At 41.4% G+C, this 18,613-nt stretch overlaps 1 protein-coding gene across 4 annotated transcripts in view; it reads left to right on the top strand.

Annotated features, from left to right (window-relative positions):
• Window positions 1-18,374, top strand: part of fam49al (family with sequence similarity 49 member A, like) — a 32,777-nt gene extending 14,403 nt beyond the window's left edge. Inside the window, exons 2-13 of one of the 4 annotated variants that reach the window (XM_028597915.1) lie at window positions 136-226; window positions 4,292-4,371; window positions 5,768-5,847; window positions 9,106-9,227; window positions 11,075-11,180; window positions 13,616-13,752; window positions 13,853-13,930; window positions 14,177-14,293; window positions 14,911-14,990; window positions 15,334-15,460; window positions 16,246-16,316; window positions 16,441-18,374. In XM_028597915.1, the coding sequence (XP_028453716.1) occupies window positions 5,775-5,847; window positions 9,106-9,227; window positions 11,075-11,180; window positions 13,616-13,752; window positions 13,853-13,930; window positions 14,177-14,293; window positions 14,911-14,990; window positions 15,334-15,460; window positions 16,246-16,316; window positions 16,441-16,504 (975 nt within the window). In that variant the 5' untranslated portion in view covers window positions 136-226; window positions 4,292-4,371; window positions 5,768-5,774 and the 3' untranslated portion in view covers window positions 16,505-18,374. Of the gene's footprint in view, window positions 1-135; window positions 227-1,561; window positions 1,764-4,291; window positions 4,372-5,767; window positions 5,848-9,105; window positions 9,228-11,074; window positions 11,181-13,615; window positions 13,753-13,852; window positions 13,931-14,176; window positions 14,294-14,910; window positions 14,991-15,333; window positions 15,461-16,245; window positions 16,317-16,440 lie in introns of those variants that run through there. The other 3 variants (XM_028597916.1, XM_028597914.1, XM_028597917.1) reach the window with 3 other exon arrangements.
• Window positions 18,375-18,613: the final 239 nt, after the last annotated feature.

Genomic DNA, 18,613 nt, shown 5'->3' with positions numbered 1-18,613 from the left:
TTGACTCAAAGTTTCTTAAAACCAAACTTAAGACTTCTATATTCCTGCTTTTCCCCGACACCGCGCTACATGGTGTTGACTTTTATGTTAATTTCTCTTTCTCTCTGTCTGCCTGCCTGTCCGTCTCTTTGTAAGGTGGTGGGTGCTGATGCTGTAACCACTGTGTGGAGCTGACAAGCCCTGGTTGATGCAGTGAAGTGTTCCAGAGGGATAAGCACAAGCGAAGGTAGGAATGAAAAATGAGCAGTATAATTTTTATATATATATATATATATATATATATATATATATACATAATGAACAACTGAAAAATAAGGACACGGCAGAGAAACACCATACAGGAGAGTCTGAGAGAGGAGAGACGGATGGACATTTTAGGAATAAGGAAACTGTGATGGGTAGAGAGGAAAGATGCGAGCTGGGAGAGTAAAGTTGCTGCATCCATTGTATACAGTACAGCTGCAGCAGGTTTTGATTCACAAGCCAGTGAATACCCAGCCAGACAGTGTGTGAGAGATCATTGTGGTTTGGAGGCAGAGAGAAAGGGACACAGATGGAGAAAGGGAGTTCAGATGGTATTATTGGTGAGTTAATAGTGGTTGGGCTTGGCAAAGACGAGCGCTGCTGTTTCTTTCTGTGTTCAGTATATCCACACTGGTGAAGCTCCTGGGCTGTAACAGGAGGAATCTTTCAGAAAGAGCTGAAAGGAAGCTGGGAGGCCTCGCTCTGCCTGCTTGGCTTCCAGTCTGGACCAGGTTTGCTTTTCAGCCACCATGTGAGAGCCGAGCCGCGTCTTCATTAGGACTCGAGGAGCCTCTCGTTTTGGTTCCTCTTGCCAGACTACAGATGAGAGCTGTGTGCGCAGTTGCATAAGACAAGCACTTTGCTCCACTTTCACGCTGGCTGACTGCAAACATTGTGTGTGTTTGCATGTAAGAGAAACTGCAACCAGTGACCACCAAACACACTTCCTAATTCACAGAATGCCATGCCTTAATATCCACACTGTGAGCCTGTGATACATCCAACGGCTTTTATGAAATGTACCCCAGTTCAAGAAGAAATCATGGCGATCGCCATTTCCATTTTGCCACTTAGATTTGTTTGCACCTAAGGGCCACCAGTGAGACTGAATGGCACCATGACAGAGATGTTCTGTGACAAGACAAGACCAGAAGAGCCGGGAGAGTGCTACTGAGTGGTGAAATAGAGAAGTGAGGCAGAGAGAGGAGCTGGAGGGGATATTTTTGAGGAACCCATCCTGACGTCAGAAACGAAAAAGAGAGAAGGCGTTTTCTCTGTTTGCATATGTGTTGAAAAGATACGGACACACATAAAGACAATACAGCCAGAGGAAAAAAGACAGAAATGTAAATAACAGTGAACACATATTAGGCGCTTTAGACCAACAACCAGCAGACTATCCTCTTCTTCAAACAAAAACAACAAGTAGCATCTAGCACACAGACCAAATAGAGAAAACCACATGCCTTTAAATAGATGGCTGAAAAAGAGAAGTGTGAAGTGGACAGCGGTACGCAGAGGCAGAGGGAGAAAGAGCGAGAGCAGAAGTTTACATCAGTCTCTTTAAAAAGCCGAGTGGCAACCAGTGCCACCGTGGGACTGCAGTTATCGCGCTGAGCTAACTCGGGATTTACTCACAGCAACGATTTCACCAAGCAGGGAGGACAAAGGCAGGAGGAAGAAGAGGAAACGGAGGGCTTCAGATAAAGGAAGAGGCAAATCACTTGTAGAAAAACAGGGTAAGAAGAGAGAGGTGTGAGAAGCTGACAGTTAGTTTCTTGATTTCCTGTTTTTTTTTTTTTAAGGCCTGGTAATTTTTTTGTGTTCTTTAATTACTACAAAGACAGATTGCTGTTTAAGTAGTAAAGATTGATGCATCAGATCACTGTTGTAAGCGACTGACCAGTTCGTGAGCAGAGCTGGATGCTCCCCCCACACACACACACACACACACACTAACACATCTTGTGCTGAGGCGAGCAGACAATATTACCAGGCCAACAGTATCCTGGCAACCATCAGCCGAGCGCTGCTCTCAGGATGGACCACATGCTGCTCCAGACTCGGTGGGTGTGTGTGTGTGTATACGTGTGTGTGTGTGTGTGTATACGGCATACCACACACTCTCCTACTCACATGTCAGAGAGCTTTCATTGCTTCATATGAGGCTCTGATTTGAAACTCAGCTTGATTTCGCCTTTGCAACCACCTTGTCAGGCCGAAGATGTGAATCTGTTATTCATATATTCATAGTGTCTGTTCAGCGTGTATCTTGGAGCAGGTGGTGTAAAAGTCAGGAGGTGATGGGGTGCATTTTACAGTACACATCTGGACTGATGCGCACAGGCTACATCCGTGACTCAGCATACAGCTCTCTTTCTCTGCCTCCCAACTGATTTTGTTGATGGAGTGAACTTATCTAACTAACTAATCAGAGAGCATTTTCGGTAGAAAACAGTAGATGCAGTTAGTACTCATCTGAAAGAGGTACTTTGGAGAATGTCAGCAAGCTGTCTCAGCGACTGGACAGTGTAACTCTATCCCTCTCTATCTGTACCTCAGTGCTGCATTGCATCAACCGTTCTTGCTGAGTAACAGTGAAAAGGCCGGGCTTATTTCTTTGCGGGACGGTGGCATCTCATAAACATGCTAATGCTGGCCATAAATCACTCCTGCAGGGGGAAACTGATAGGCCTCCGTTGTGTGCTAACATAGCACATAAACACGGAGGGTACGGCAGAGGAAGTAAAACTTGGCAGCTGCTTACTTTCTGCTACCGAAGGCCCTTTATGAGTGTGTGTGTGTGTGTGTGGGGGGGACAATCAAGGAGGGAGGCTTTCATACTCACACAGCTGAGAGTCATTTTTGAATATTGGATTCCACTTGGGTTTTGTATTTATTGTGTTTTTTTTATGCGACACATGTGGCTTCTCAATCCTCTCTTTCTTTGATCTCTCAACATCCATTTTACTTAATTTCCTCTTTAAGTAGCTTTAAGGTTTTTAAAATCATGTTATTCCACACGCTCTGACAATATCACATTTTTGTATCAGCTTGTTCCAGCTCTTTATTGAAGCTGTATGATGTATACAATATAAAACCCCCTTATTACATTTCTCCATATTTCTCAGTCTGCACCATTCAATGTAATTCAAATAGTATAGATGCATCATTTTGAACACAATTACAAAAAATATTTTGTATCTGTGGAAACTTCAAAATCTCGACTGATTTCACTCCACTAAACTGTGGGGTTGAAATAGGGGTGGATGATCCACTACCTTAAATATAGATACTACTTTTTAAACTACTAAGTTGGTAACATGCTTGTGATTAAGTAAATAGAGAAAAGTAAATAGATATGATTAATAATTGGTTGTAATAAAATTGTATTGAGAAAGATCCTATTAATGATGCATCCACCTCATAAATAATGACACATAGCTCTCCTCTAGATGACCATGAGGTGTATTTCCTTTTAAATGGTGGCTCTGACCTTGGTATTACTTGGTATCGGATCAAAACCTGATTTTGTGCTATGGACCACCCCTATTTTTGAACAATATTTGGCTCCACACCGGGAGTTTACAATGTCTGGGATTGAAGAGGTTGAAACCAGGGACCACTGCCAGGATCTTAAATTCTAAAACACCTGACATATGTTGCTTTGTCTGGTGCTAAATATGAACATATACGTGTGCATTTCATATAAATCCTGCTTGTCTGACCTACAGTATAATCTAATAAAGCTTGCATCATTGATTTCATAAAGCTCTGGCATCTGGCCTTTGGGTATGAAGTATATAAAGAGCTTGTCATAAAGTATCCATAGACCGCTGTACTTGAAGAGCATTAGGAGAAAGTAGGTCGTCCATAGCAGGCTTTTATTAGGTTACTATAGTAATGTAAATGGATTAAAACCACAGCTCAGCTCTCGTGACTCCCGATGAGTGAGCTAAATGGTACACTACTGGATCTCGGACCCCCTCTAATCGAATACAGCAAATACTGTGTATGGGATGCAAACTGTGGTCAGTGTCATTTATGAGTGGAATATCTGACTTGTCTCTGGACGTATATTGCTTAGAAAGAATGATGGATAACAAAAGATTGGAGGGATAATTAGAAAAGTGCAGATGGGTAAAAAAGAAGAAGTAATAATTAAACATTCACAACCTGCTGTGTTCTCCATGTGCATGTAGTGTCTTTTCATGCGGGTTGCCAGGTTCTGCATACTGTATGCATTGTGTTGTTTCCTCCCGTCCAGGTCGCCAGCCATGGGGAACCTCATTAAGGTCCTTGGCAAGGATTTAGAGAACTGTCCACATTTTTTCCTGGACTTTGAAAGTAAGTGAGCGCCGGGGTGTGTGCACGTGTCTGTGTGCTTGAAAATGTGAGTGCACATGTGTGCAGCAGAGGTGTTCAGTGGGAGGATGCTGGGTGGGGTCACGGGAGGTATATTTGGATGTGAGCTGCGGCGTTGTTGATGGTGTGATGGAGTGTTGTTGTGGGTGTGGTTTGTCATTATCAGACGCTCTCTAGTCCCACTCTCAGTGCTTTCAGATGCTGAAAGCGGTTCTATTCAATGATGGTATAACTATATGGTACGCAGGTATAAATAAAATGATGCAAAGGTAATTACAGTGAGGCAAACAGGCATTGGTATTACATTTTTAGAGAAGATTATGTTACCTCTTAAACAACACTGTCCTCAAAAAAAAAAAAAAAAAAAAAACTGATTTATATAAATTCTGACTTTTATACAGTATATCCGGCTTTGACTCCTCCTATCAATATCATTCAAAAAAATCTCCCAAGATTAGAAAAACATAAAGGATGAATAGAATTCATTTCAAACCAATAAATGACCTCAAAAGTAAAACCTGCAATAAAACTATACAGGAGTTCTCCATTTAATTTGAATTGTATGCGCTTTTATGTCACAGAAACCCAACTCTTTCACACTTTCGCTGTTCAAGTTGTGCTCTTGTGTAGTTTTAGGTTTTACTTTTGAGGTAATTTGTTTGGTTTTAAATTATTGTTATTCTCTCTCAATTTATTTTTTCTGTATATGATTCTTTTTTGCTCAGTTCATATTGAAATAAATATAATCCCATATAATTTATGTTTTTTGACAGAAAATTAAATACATTAGTATTTATCTCTTCTTTTTTTTACATAAAATTTCAATTACAGTATTTTCATTCTCTCTCAATTATAATTTTTCTATTTTGTTTGATTCTTGGGATAATTTGCCCAATTCCCATTGAAACAAACATATAATCCCATATATTTTAAGATTTGTCCCATAAATCTAGGAATAAATTCTTATATTTTAAATTTTTTTCACATAGTATTCTGCAAATCTAAAGTTTTTTTAAGCCAACTGTCTCTCCTCTGTGTCCCATTCACACACATTCTCCGTAACATTTGACCTTAAAATTTAAGGATTGCCATCATCACCAAATCAATGACTTTTTCTATTTAAAGTAGAATTAAATAATACCAAGAGTGGGATTAAAGAAGCTCTGTGTCCATGTTGCCATGCTTCACCCAGGACATACTTCCACCATACCATTCCAACAACCCCCTCTCATCCAGCCCCAACCCCGACACCTTCACCTCTCACACACCACACACACACATACAACTCACACACACATAAACACACACACGTACACGCGCACAACCCCGACACCCGTCCCCTCATCACCCACAGACTTCTCCCCTCTCTCTGTTCCAGGGGGCTCATGGGAAACCTCCTGAAAGTGCTGGCTTGCGCCGAACTTGAGCATGGCCCAATAGTTTTCCTTGACTTTGAACGTGAGACCATCCGCTTCTTATTTTTTTGAGTTATCCCTTTCTCTTTGTTGCCTTTGCTTTCTTTCCTCATTCCATTGATCTTAGCTGACCATTGTGTCATCTTTACATCCTTATTTATCCCTTTCTCCCTCCTCAGCTCTTCTCCAGCTCACCCTTTTGTTTATCTTTTGATTTCTGCTCCAGGGACTGGCATTTGAAAGGCATTTGCCTTCTTTCTTATTCACACACGCAACATCTTATTAGATGCAGACAAATGCACAATGGCACGCCTGGTGACGGTGTAGCAAAATGGCAAAAATGCTTTGATCTCGGCTCCTAAGATACAAAACCTGAGGAGAAATAAACAGTGAATGCCAGTCCAGTGTGGGTTTCTGTTCTGTTGCTCAGGGATGACTATAGTTCATAAGAAAAAGTCTATAGTCATTCCTCTACCTCCTCATCTCCTGATGCCTTATTGTGTGACTTATCGTATGTCTGACTTATCTGTGTGTGTGTGTGTGTGCATTGCACTAAAACAATGTGTGTGTCAGAGAGTGAGACTGATAAAGTGAAACTGAAAGAACAAGTGAAAGATCGAGAAAGAGGTTGGTAAATAAAACCACCTCTATCCACCCTTTTCTCAGTTTCCCAGTCAGTGAATTCTAAACCTTGCAGTGTGGAAATGTCCATCTCAACAAGTCCTTTAATTTTAGTACTCAGTGTTAAAATCTTCTGTAGTTATAAAAAATAAAACATTTTGCCAGAATGGTTGACATTAGTCCATGCTAGCAGCTTTGTGGGGATGTTGTTGAGCTAAATGCTAACAGCATGCTAGCATTCTCACAATAACAAAGCTAAGCAGATATACTGTACGTTTACCATCTTTGTTTAACATGTTAGCATCTTTGCTAACTAGCACTAAACACACACTGCCATCATGGCTAAAACTCCAAACTAAATATGTTTTACTACATACTACAAGTAATCCAAGTAATACAATCAAGTCATCTTTGTCAAAAATAATTCCTACTGAAGATTTTAAGACTTTAAGATTATGAGACTAAATGAATTGTCAAGATGGAGATGTTTTGCCGTGCACCCCAACATGTTCTGCCCCTCCTCAACCACTTTCCCCTCTTTAACAGCTGGCTTCCTCCTCCTCTTTCTTTACTGACTGCGTGTTAGAGTGGGAGTGGGAGAGCTCACTGCTGGCAAGAGACGTCAGCTGTCAAACAGGCTGAATTTCCCCTTCATTTATTATGTGATTCACTTTACTTCAAAAGCAAGTGGAATGAGTCAGACCCCAGCATGGCAGCTTTAGACACTTCCCCCCTCCCCAGCCACCCTGTGCCATCTGTGAGCTCTCCTTCTTAACCCGGAGACACAGCCACCTCTGTCACACAGCTAAAAAGTTTGGTTTAAACTCTATACTGAGCTATCATGAAACGATTTATGGCTGAATGCTAATTATTATACCACGTTAAAACCCTTTGAAGGATTAGGAGCAAATCCGATGACAAAAATGTGGATCATTTCTGATTCAGAGTTTCCATCTTATATTGAAAACATGATGCTTGGATTTATTGAATTATCTCTTCTTTTTTTTCTTTACTTTTGAAGCTACAAACAGGAGTTGGGTAGCTTACCTTAGCATAAAGCCTGGAAACAGGGGAAAACAGCCAGCCTGGCTCTGCTCAAATGCAACAAAATCCACTTAGCCTATCAGCATCTCTAAAGCTCACTATACACGTTATATCTCATTTGTTTAATCCGTACACAAACCAAAAAGTGTAAAAAACAAGCAGTCACTGCTCCCTTTAAGTAATATTCCAGTACATAAGCCCCATTTAAACCTTTCAGGCACCACAAGTGACAAAAAATTTTTTTGGACTGAGCCAGGCTAGCTGTTTCCCCCTGCTTCCAGTCCTTATGCTACACTAAGCTCAAATTTAATGTACAGATATGAGTGGTATAGATTTTCTCATCAGATTCTGCAAGAAAGTGAACTATGCTATGAGCATATGCTGTTTCTTTAATTATTACTGTACCTAGTAAACAAGATATGTTGTTTACCAGAGAAATGCAGGAGCACATCACTAAAATAGCAGTGCTTGCTGTGCTTATTACAGCCGCCGGTGTGCACGTAGCAAATATTCCATGATTACTATTTCTCTGCAGGGAGGCAATGCCTAAGGGTGCAAAAATAATCAGTGGTGCTACCGCATGTAGAGAGCTGCCCACTCTCACTTTATACCTGAGTCACACACTGAGACGCATAGTTAGAAGACAAAAAAACACAATGATGACTCAAGAGGACATATCCTAAATTGTGTTTCTCTAACACTTAATCCCTCCTGTATGCATGCAGCCCACCACATGGGCAACCAAAGCAGAACTGTTACTGGGAGGTGCCCGACGGCAAAAACACTGAGTTTACAGTATGCACGCTGATCGGTGTGTATGAGTAAAACAGAGAAAGAGAAAGAGTGAGCATGCCCAGAGGTTGTCCTCCCTGCTGCTTGTTTGTTTTAACATTTCTCACAATTAAACCTCAAGGGCAAAAGAAAAAAGATCTCCTCCCATCTATAGACATGGAGAGAGTGAGAATAAGATGGATAAGACATATAACATTAATCTGATGGGACAATTACACCTACCGGTATCCAGGCCTGTATAAATCTCCATTGAATGAACAGTTGAGACGATTTAGGAGTCAGACACATTGTTCAAGTGGTGCTATCCAAGTCTTTTTACTGCGGCTGAAAGCCATCTAAAATGTTAAACTATCAGTTGTTACATCCTCATCCAAATACTTCCCTGAGGTGAAACTGACTTATCATCTTCTGGTCCTTCTTGGGTGACCAAACCCTGTAATCAAACCTCACTGTGTGACAGAGCGTGGCTCCCAGGTCTCTTGTTATAATTCTATGGTGGGTAAATTAGATCATTCATTTACAGGCCAGATTCTGAACACTATGAAATGCAGTAATATCCACTTGTAGGGATATTTTTCTCTAATTGCAGTCAAGCGAGTAATTAGTTATCTCAGATATTTATCTGGCCTTCTAGGATATCATCTTTTCAGTTCTTCCTTCATCACTAACCTCCTTCTCTCCTCAAATCTTCTAATTTTCTTCCCCCTCCACCCTCCCCGCCATCTCTCTTTTCTGCTACCTCCCCTTAATATTTTCAAACATGCCTGCCATCTAACTTTCACTTCCCACTCCCTCTCTTCCTCTTTCCCTCCTTCCCTCTGTACTTTCCTCCCTCCACTCCTAGATGCCCAGCCCACGGAGGCCGAGACAGCAGTGTGGAACCAGGTCAGCGCTGTGCTGGAGGAGGCTCATGGGATCCTAGCCGAGCTGCAGTCCTATAATGGCGCGGGCCAGGAGATACGAGAAGTGAGCACGGAGCAGTCAATAAGTGCTAAATATCTATAAACTGTCGGGCCAAGACCCAGTATGTGATTCACATGGCCCGCCAGGGTGAAAACCTGGACCTATAGCAGCCCATGCAGTATGAACTAAATATAGGCAGAGACAGAAATGTGTGAAGGTATTTTTTCAAACAAACATTTCATGCAATATGTGTTTTTTGGCAATGCTCTGGTAGAGGCATTAACATCCCCTGTTAGAAAGTTGGTATTCTGGTCTTGATGAACACCGGTTTTACTGTGCTCAGATTCAGCGACACTGCAAACCAGTTCCCTCTGCAGTAAAACACTTGCTGCTGATTGCTCAGCTGTTGGCATAGTGCTGAAATCGATATATATATATATATATATATATATAGGGTTCAAAATTAGCACCGTTTACCAGCCAAATGCTGGTGAAATATGCAAGTGGCTGGTAGATTTGCTTCACTCACCAGCCACAAATCCCAATGGTAATCTATTGAGTGGCTGGTAATATTTGAACATTCATTTGCCATTTGGCTGGTAGACAAAAAAGTTAATTTTGAAGCCCTATATGTGTGTGTGTGTGTGTGTGTGTGTGTGTGTGTGTGTGTGTATTTTCTTTTTAACATGTGCACCTGCTGAGGATTCCTGAAGTCAGTGTCTAACCTTAGCTGCCGTGAGGGAGAACAGTTCAGAATATGGCAATAGAATATGTGAATCCATCTGTTTTAAAGGATGTGATTATCAGAGAAGCATTAAAGGATAATTTTGGCATAATTCTGTATTTTTCTTATTGTCAACAAATCCCATGAAAAGACCAAAAAAACAACAATGAATTGATCCCACTAAGCCTAAAATACAGTGGTTTAATCCTCGGTGACATCGACCTCCATTATTGTTCAAAGAACTGTTAAAAATGTATTAATGAGTCACACCATTGCACTAGGTGACATGTTCCTTCATTAGGATTAACATGGCCACTGCAGTGAGTGAATACACTCTCCTGCCTCTAGCAAATGTAATAATCCATGGCCGAAAATAGCCCCCAACAAATGCTCTATTTACTGCTGTTGGAGTAGCATTTGCTAAAACTGAAAGTGAGCCTTTTTTACAACAGTGAAACTATATATCTGTGACCCTTTTTTATTTATATCTTCAATAGACAGGAATTGGGCTTGGTGCCACAGAAATGATAGAAAGTTGGAAAGTATTTCAAATTATTATTTGTTGGCAATAAGAAAACTATAGCAAGCGCCTGTGTCCATGAAGCGTTTTTCTCTGACAGAAAAGAGCTGGCAGGGCGCTGGGGGGTCCCAGCACTTTGAAGCGCTGCCCGTGGGTTTTGTTTCTATGACAAAGACATTAATGTTAGCTAGGTCGCTAACTTAACGGTACGTTATCAGGGGGTTGACTAAAGCACAACACTCACCAGTAACATTCAGTGTCCAGCCAATCTGCTCACACTAATGGGCTCTCTTTTGGGGACACCAGAGCTTTTATTTTACTTTGTTGTAGGCCACTGTACAGTATATGCCCTTTAAATAATTTGGTTAATTATTTCAAAAAAATTATTACAATAACCAAACAATTCTTTGATATGTATTTTGTTGACATTACGTGCCCCTGTCAATAAAATTTAATTAGGTTTTGCTTGTAAATTACATTTGATACAGAGTCTTTGATACCTCAATTTTTGCTGAACTGAAATCACTATAACATGGAAGTACTATTAAAGTTGAAAGTAAAAATGTTTTTATGACTTAAATATGACTTTGAGGAAGAGAGGATAGAAGGGATGGTGAGTCATTTTGAAGAGTAACATCTGTGCTTCTGCCTGTTTGATGCCCACAGGCCATCCAGAACCCAGGCGACCTGGCTCTGCAGGAGAAGGCCTGGAATGCAGTCTGCCCCCTGGTAGCCAAACTGAAGCGCTTCTACGAGTTTTCCCTCCGACTGGGTGAGCGTGGCCATTATATACAATCAGAGTAATTTCAGGTGATGTAACTCTCTCTGGTGGCCATATTGGACGTCTAACAAGAGCTGGAATTATAGCTGCCAGCAGCTGTAACCTAAATCTAAATTTAGAAAGAGCATTTGCTGTCAGCCAGTCAGTCAAAGAAGCAAGGCATTGACTATGGCTATCAAAGGGAATCACCATAGTGGGTGAAAGTCTTGTATGGGTATAAAATCAGAGGAAGGGAGGTCTGGTAAAGCCGCTGAGTCTTAAATGTAGTCTCTGGTTTGCAGATTTTGTGACAAAATATGTGTGGAATGTTTTGGAGTGGTTTTTTTTTTGCATTTGCTGTGCATAAAAATGTCCAGGATTGCTGACACCGCTAACACTAGCTGTTGTCTTTTTGACAGCTGTGCGACAGTTACAGGATGTGAGACATGCAACATGTATTCTATGTGACAGACTGTTACTGTAATACATTGTGACCATGAGAGTGAAAAGAAAGACATTTTGACACAGTAAACACATTGTTAACGGAAATAAGAGGCAGATTCATTTTAAGGTTACAAAACCAGGGAGACTCTTATCATTACAACCAACGGGGAGAAGCTTGTCTTGTACTGCGAGTGCTGCTTCACAGCTCCACGCCATACTGGCTTGCACCACCATCATGATTTTACATGCAATTTCAGTCCGGCAGCATTCCTTAACACTAACACACACTATGATGTCCTCCCAGCCATCTCTGCAGCATCCTGACCTAGCAGCCAGGCAGCCGTTGCTACGGAAACAGTGCTACGTGGTCCTCCAGCACAAAGAGAGGCAGAGAGAGTAGAGAGAGAGAGAAGTATGAGTAGAGGAATAGAATTGGGCTGCCGCCTCTGCTCTGCCTTCCAATAATACTTCGATCTCATGGACATCGTGTTCTTAGCTTACCATAGAAGGAGGGCTGACTAATAATTCATGATAATGTATCAACAGGGGCAACAGATATCTTGTTGTCATGGCCTTCCTGCTGTCCTTGTGGAGAGAAGGCAATCAAATCTAAGTGACTTGGAGAGTACAAACTAGAAGATCTTTCCTGTTTGTGCCCCTAGCACCATCTTTCTTTTTAGGTATTTATTTGACCAAAGGAGACAACAAGAGCATAAGAGGTCCCAAATACAGTACACAAACAGCTGCAGTGTCTCTCTGTCCAATCTGTCAGTATATACCCTCAGGAGTCCGTGCTCAGGATAGGGGCCGTGCGCTCTGTGCTAACAGCAGGAGGGGGAGTGGGGTTTCTGCCCAGGCCCTTTAGATGAAACACTTCATTGCTGTATTTATAGAAGGCCCTTATGCATTTTTAATGCACAGGAAGGCACGGGGCCTCAGGGGACTTTGCTTCTGAGGCATTACTAGTACACAGAGCCTCTGAGGTCCAGCTCCGGCGGTGTCTGATTTGTTAGACGCAGCAAAGCAGTGAAAAGGCTTAGGTTGAAATGCATATGGGACACAAGGGGATACGTATGGTCACTGATACAGTGTCCACGAGGATGCTTGGGCTGTATGATCGGCCGCAGCATTATAACTATGGAGTACCACATTCACTTTGTGTTCATTTAGTTTGTCTTGGAGATTTATTGTTAATGCGTGTGGTCATAGAGGGCAAAAAGAGAGCTGCTGAACCCCAGAACCTCTGCAGCCCCCTCCTCATCTGTGCCTGAGGCTACATTAGCTGCTACTGTCAACGGTCATTGCGGGTAATGTAGGCGCCAGGTTTAGACGAGGAAGAAGAATGCATGGGATGAAAAAAGATCTCTGGTTCCACTGCATCCTTTTTTTTTAAAACTGTCCATCTTGAGTTCAACAATTATAGGCGTGCGATGCTAAATCTGTGCAGTACTCTTTAAGAGATCACCAAAGGCATTATGTCATCTATACCAAATTCCATGTCTATCCATGAATTTGTGAGATATTTCAGTCTGGACCAAAGTGGTGGACCGATTAATCAGCCATGGTTAAAACTCAAACGCATTTAGAGTTTAACATTATGTTGTTCCAAAGCTTCAGTGATTGGGATGTTAAATCCCAGCTATAAGGGCCCTGTTTTAAGGACCTGAACGCTGTTCTCACACGGGGAACCAAAGGTCTGGTATACTGCCTGAGGCCAGATCCCACTATGCTTTAAAAGTGCTGGGTCCATTTCTAAAAGCCCAACGAGTATCCACTGATATCCAGCAAGGAGGTGACAGAACTTGAGTGAAGTGATTTCATCTGTTTGAACCAGTTTAATTCCTCCGGCTGCTGCTGCATTTTGTTTTTAAATCTAGTGACACGAAAGAAAATTCAGATCCAGAGCCAGATTAGAGACAATCACAGCAGTCTGTACATTAGTAGCACGGCATGCAGATTCCAGTTTGTCCAATTACATTTCTGACATCTGAGTGTGTTTGCAGAGAACGCCTTGCGCAGCCTGCTGGAGGCGCTGACGAGCCCACCCTACGCTCCCATGCAGCACCTGGAGAGAGAGCAGGCCTTGGCCAAACAGTTCGCTGAGATCCTTCATTTTACACTCAGCTTTGATGAACTAAAGGTGAAGAGCATAATTTCTGCTCTAATTACAGCCATCAGAGACTGACCTTTACTGTACTGGAAAATCAATATCATAAATCACCTCTTCTCTGACTCTACAGATGACAAATCCAGCCATACAGAATGACTTCAGCTACTACAGGAGGACTATAAGTAGGAACAGGCTGAACAACCAGCAGGTGAGGCCCTGGAGGCACAATCTGTCTCTGGCTGTTTATGTTGCATGGCTTCTTTAATCATTAACGACTCAAGTGAAGCTGTTCCTTTCCTCCTAATAGCACAACGAGATGTACAAGCAATATGCCATTTCCCATTCGAGTTTTAAAAATTAGAGCCACTGTCATTTTATCGACCGGATGACACAATTGTTGGACTGAGTGCGCTTGATGATTAATGCTTTATGTCCGTTTTGTATTGGCACACAGCTGGAAGCGGAGAACGAGGTCAACAACGAGATGGCCAATCGGATGTCCCTGTTCTACGCCGAAGCAACACCAATGCTGAAGACTCTGAGTAACGCCACCACCAAGTTTGTTTCAGAGGTAGATTTCCAATTGTTCCAAGGACCAATGCATATAGAAGTCTACTGTATTGAGACTTTGGTTAACACAGAGTGGGTGGTTTTTTGAGTCCAGATTTAACCCTCATGTGGTTTGGATTATTGTCATTGAAAGCATTGAGCAAAAGTCTCATGAAATTGATTTAGAAGGCATCAAAAAAAAAAAGAATCACAGGAGCGTTAGCAAGTTAGTTCTCCCTCAGAAGTCAGTGGTGGAGAAAGCATTCGGATCATTTACTAATGCACAAGTAGCAATGTCCATGATGTTTTTCTTGGTCTCGTTTTGTTATGCGTGGGTGACTCCTAAAGAACTGATGAAGCTAAATAAATTACAACCAAATCACCACATAACTAGGTAAAATAAGTGTTTTTACACTGTAAATATATCTGATTGCCTTGCCTTCCTTATACTTTTCTCATGTACTTTGTCTCCATCTTGTGGTAGAACATTTTGTTCAGTAAGTACATTAACTACATAGGACAGTGTAGTGAAAAGAAGGGATGAATGTTCTCAGTGTGATTTCCTAACATTCTGGATGTTATTTTTAGGTAAAGAGGCTTTTTTCCTGCTCTGATTTCTCTCTTTCTTCCATCCTTCAGAATAAGACCTTGCCCATAGAGGACACCACAGACTGTCTGAGCACCATGGCCTGTGTGTGCCGTGTGATGTTGGAGACACCGTGAGTACTTTCCACACTTTCCTTTCCCTTCCCTTCTATCCATTCACGTCCGTCCTTGCTTGTCCTTCTCTTCAAAGGTCAGAAGCATCGATTTTCAATTAACAAGCCCTTTCAAAGCGAACACAGTTTTTGAACCACCAATTCAATAGAATGAATCAAGCTAATTCATAGAGTAAACCTTTTATAAAGTCCTTCACGCTACATTTAAAATGTTTAATCTTTGATTAAATAACAGCAGCAATATTCTGACCCTGACTCTATATGTCATGTCCTGTTCTCTGGTCTAATTTAATGTTGTTTCTTTTTGTTAAACTCCTCTCCTCCATGACTGTCTCTGTCCCAGGGAGTACCGCTGTCGGTTCACCAACACAGACACCATGCTGTTCTGCATGAGGGTGATGGTGGGAGTCATCATTCTCTACGACCACGTTCACCCTGTCGGGGCTTTTGCCAAGACCTCCAAAATCGACGTGAGTACACCCAAATCATTAGTGTTTAAAACAGATGCGCATCTCTGTGATTTCTGCCTGGCAACACTGTTAAACACTGCCTATGGAATTTCTATTTACTGACATTAGACACAGTACGACATTTTGTAGCCCAAATTGGCTAGAAAATGGTATGCTTCTGTACCCGATGATGTACTTTTCCTTTTGAAATAGACTGTTTAGAGTGTTGCAAGTGCTTGGGAGGTAGAGTACACACAAATATACACTTTTTTCTGACAATACAATACTGATTGTTATTAAAAATCAGCATTAAAAAGCTGGCAATGAGAATAAATCTAAAAACAGCACAGTCACTATCAGCATTGATATCAATCCAGTGGTCTAACCCAGTGGGGTGAAATCCCCCAAGGCAAATCTGAGGGGGGGGGATTCAAGAAAGAGAAAGAGTGTTTCTGTTTTCTCTTTGTGCTTTTTCTCGTGAAAATGCTGAATACATTTTCCTTTTTTTAAGCTGTAAAAATCCTTAATAACAAACAGCCTGAAGAGCAAAAATCCCGCTTTGCTTTAACTCTTCACAACTCATGTCACCTGTGAAGACAAGTAACAAGCCATAAAGGAACCACGGGGGTCTAACCTTATAGAGACGTGTTTGCTCATGTATGATACCATACATGTTGAACTTTACACACTTTTATAAAGGTATGTTTGGAGTCCGTGCTTGGCTGCTGTAGCAGCAGCAGGAGATGAGGGGATTCTGAGGCTGCTGACCTTTCTCTAACACCCTGTGTTGTCTTTGTGCCGGGCAGATGAAGGGCTGCATCAAGGTGCTGAAAGAGCAACCGTCCAACAGTGTGGAGGGACTTCTGAACGCACTGAGGTGTGTATGAATGTGTGTGTGTGTGTGTGTGTGTGTGTTTTTCAGCGAGAGAGAAAGAGCTATGCCGAGACATGGGCTTCTAAGAGCATTCCGATTTCAACATCTCTCTCACCTCCTTCTTCAGGTATACGACACGGCATCTAAACGATGACAGCACCTCCAAACAAATCAGGGCCCTCCTGCAATGAGAAGGTGGAGAGAGGGAGGCAAGGAGTGCACTTGAAGGAGGAGAAAAAAGAAGACGAGGAAGGAAACAAACGGCAGTGGCTGATAAACCTGTTTGTTTACAACGAACAAAGAAAATCTCCAGGTTTTAAGGGAAACCTGATAATAATAAGAAGAGGAAAATAATTATATATATTGTCAGCTGTTCATCATTCTGTCTCTCATTTTGTAAAGTAAGAAAAGAGAAAGAAAAAAAAAAAGAAGCCAGAAAAGAAAATATAGATATATATTAAAAACAAAAGTGAAACACAAGCAGCAGATGAAAAATAAGTAGGATTAAAGAGGAAGCTATATTGCAAAATTATCGAAGCAAACTGAAAGTGTACAAAAAAAAAAGGGTTCATGTTCCAGCAGTAGTCTGACAAGTATTTTTGCACACAAACAACACCATCTACTTTACCCTGAGATCTGATCCCGAACTGATTCCCACAGACTTTTTACTGTGCCCTTCACACACTTTGTTTAACCGTAGGAGGTTTTAAGCTTTTGAGGTTGCAGATGTAGTGGCGTGGCTGTCTCCTTCAGCTGCACTGATCTCCACCTGCAGGCCATTTATGAAGCAATGTGATGGATGCCCTCCGGAGATTTGCTTCTACCTGCTGCGTTTGATTTTTCTGCAATCGATGCAGCTGAAGGAATAGAGGCAATGGGACGAGTAGTCTTTTTAGGATCCATATTTCACCCTGATTTCTTCCTCATTGCCCATCACCCTCAATCCTATTACCACCCATCCATCTATGGGATATGTGGTTTTTCCTTGGCACAGAAAAATTCCATCCAACGTTGCGTGCCCTTACGCTGTATATGTTCCACCACAAAACATCTCGTGAGTAGTCTGGCTTTACTTGAACAATGCCGTTCTCTCTCTCTTTCTCTCTCTTTCTCTCTCTCTTTCTCCATGGTGCTAATGTGGTTTAGATATCACAGTGCTATCTTGTTAGAGATCCGTTTCTTCATCCTTTTTTTGCACTAAGGTGTTAAATCTCAAATTCTGGGAACATCTGCTTTCAGCTATGCTGTGATTTCACATTAGTGCACAAACCGGGACAAATCACATTTTACAGGACCTGTAAAATAAAATAAAAAATAATAATTAAAAAAAAAGGCATTCTAGGAAAACCACAGCACACTTACTTCTTCACCCAGTGCCAAAGCTGATTGGTTTTTGTTTTTATTACATCATCAAGCCAGGCTCGAGGAGGGGGGGGGGATTTGAGGGGATGAAATCTTGTAACATTGCTAATCATCATTTTAAGTACATATGAGGATATGAAACCGCCAAGACAACATAAAATGATGCACACGCAGTCAGAAGACCCACACACACATTTTAAGGGAGAGATCTAAGTGTTCCAGTGTAAATATGTGAGGCTTTTCTCAGGCATCGACATGGTCAGCTTGGGTTTTCCAGGAAAAACACGACATACTACTACATTTAAATCTGCAAACAACTAGAGTTATTTCTTTTAGGACGAGGTTGTCCAAGAACCAAGTAATTGATTAAGTGGGAAATAAAAAAAAATTCAAACAGAGATTAAAAAGAAGTGCTGTACTTTGGATGTCTATAGCCCTTAGTCTAATTTAATTTGATCTTATAATATATTTTCTATACAGGGGTATGTGAACAAGCATATTCTGTATAAATATATAGATGGCATGTTGTAAAAGTTCTGACAGAAATGTGTAAATAAGGTGTTTTTATTCATTTTTAATTGTTCAGTGACGCTGAAATTGGGTATGTGTTGTCTCTCAGAATTACCATGCGTTTGGCTTGGACCATCGGACTTGCCGTAGTCATAGGTTTCAGAAATCCAGCTTCATTATTGCAGATGAACCGGGAGGGGGGTGGGGAGATTGTAGGTAGGGGGGAGGTGAGGGGCTGTCCATTTGCTTGTTATTTTGTACATTTTGTGCAACAATAAACTTGTCATTTATTACATTCAACCATGGATGTTGTGTGTCTGTAGAGCTTCGTAATAACTAATGCAAAATGTTCTATATGTGGTGCAAAGCTGGAACAGATTTCCTATTAAGTGTATTATCAATGCAACACTGATCCCATTACATTAGCT

Source organism: Perca flavescens, chromosome 14 (assembly GCF_004354835.1).
Source record: "Perca flavescens isolate YP-PL-M2 chromosome 14, PFLA_1.0, whole genome shotgun sequence".
Classification (NCBI taxonomy): Eukaryota; Metazoa; Chordata; class Actinopteri; order Perciformes; family Percidae; genus Perca; species Perca flavescens.
The sequence above is the reverse complement of the archived record's forward strand: the minus strand, read 5'-3'. Positions and strand labels throughout refer to the sequence as shown.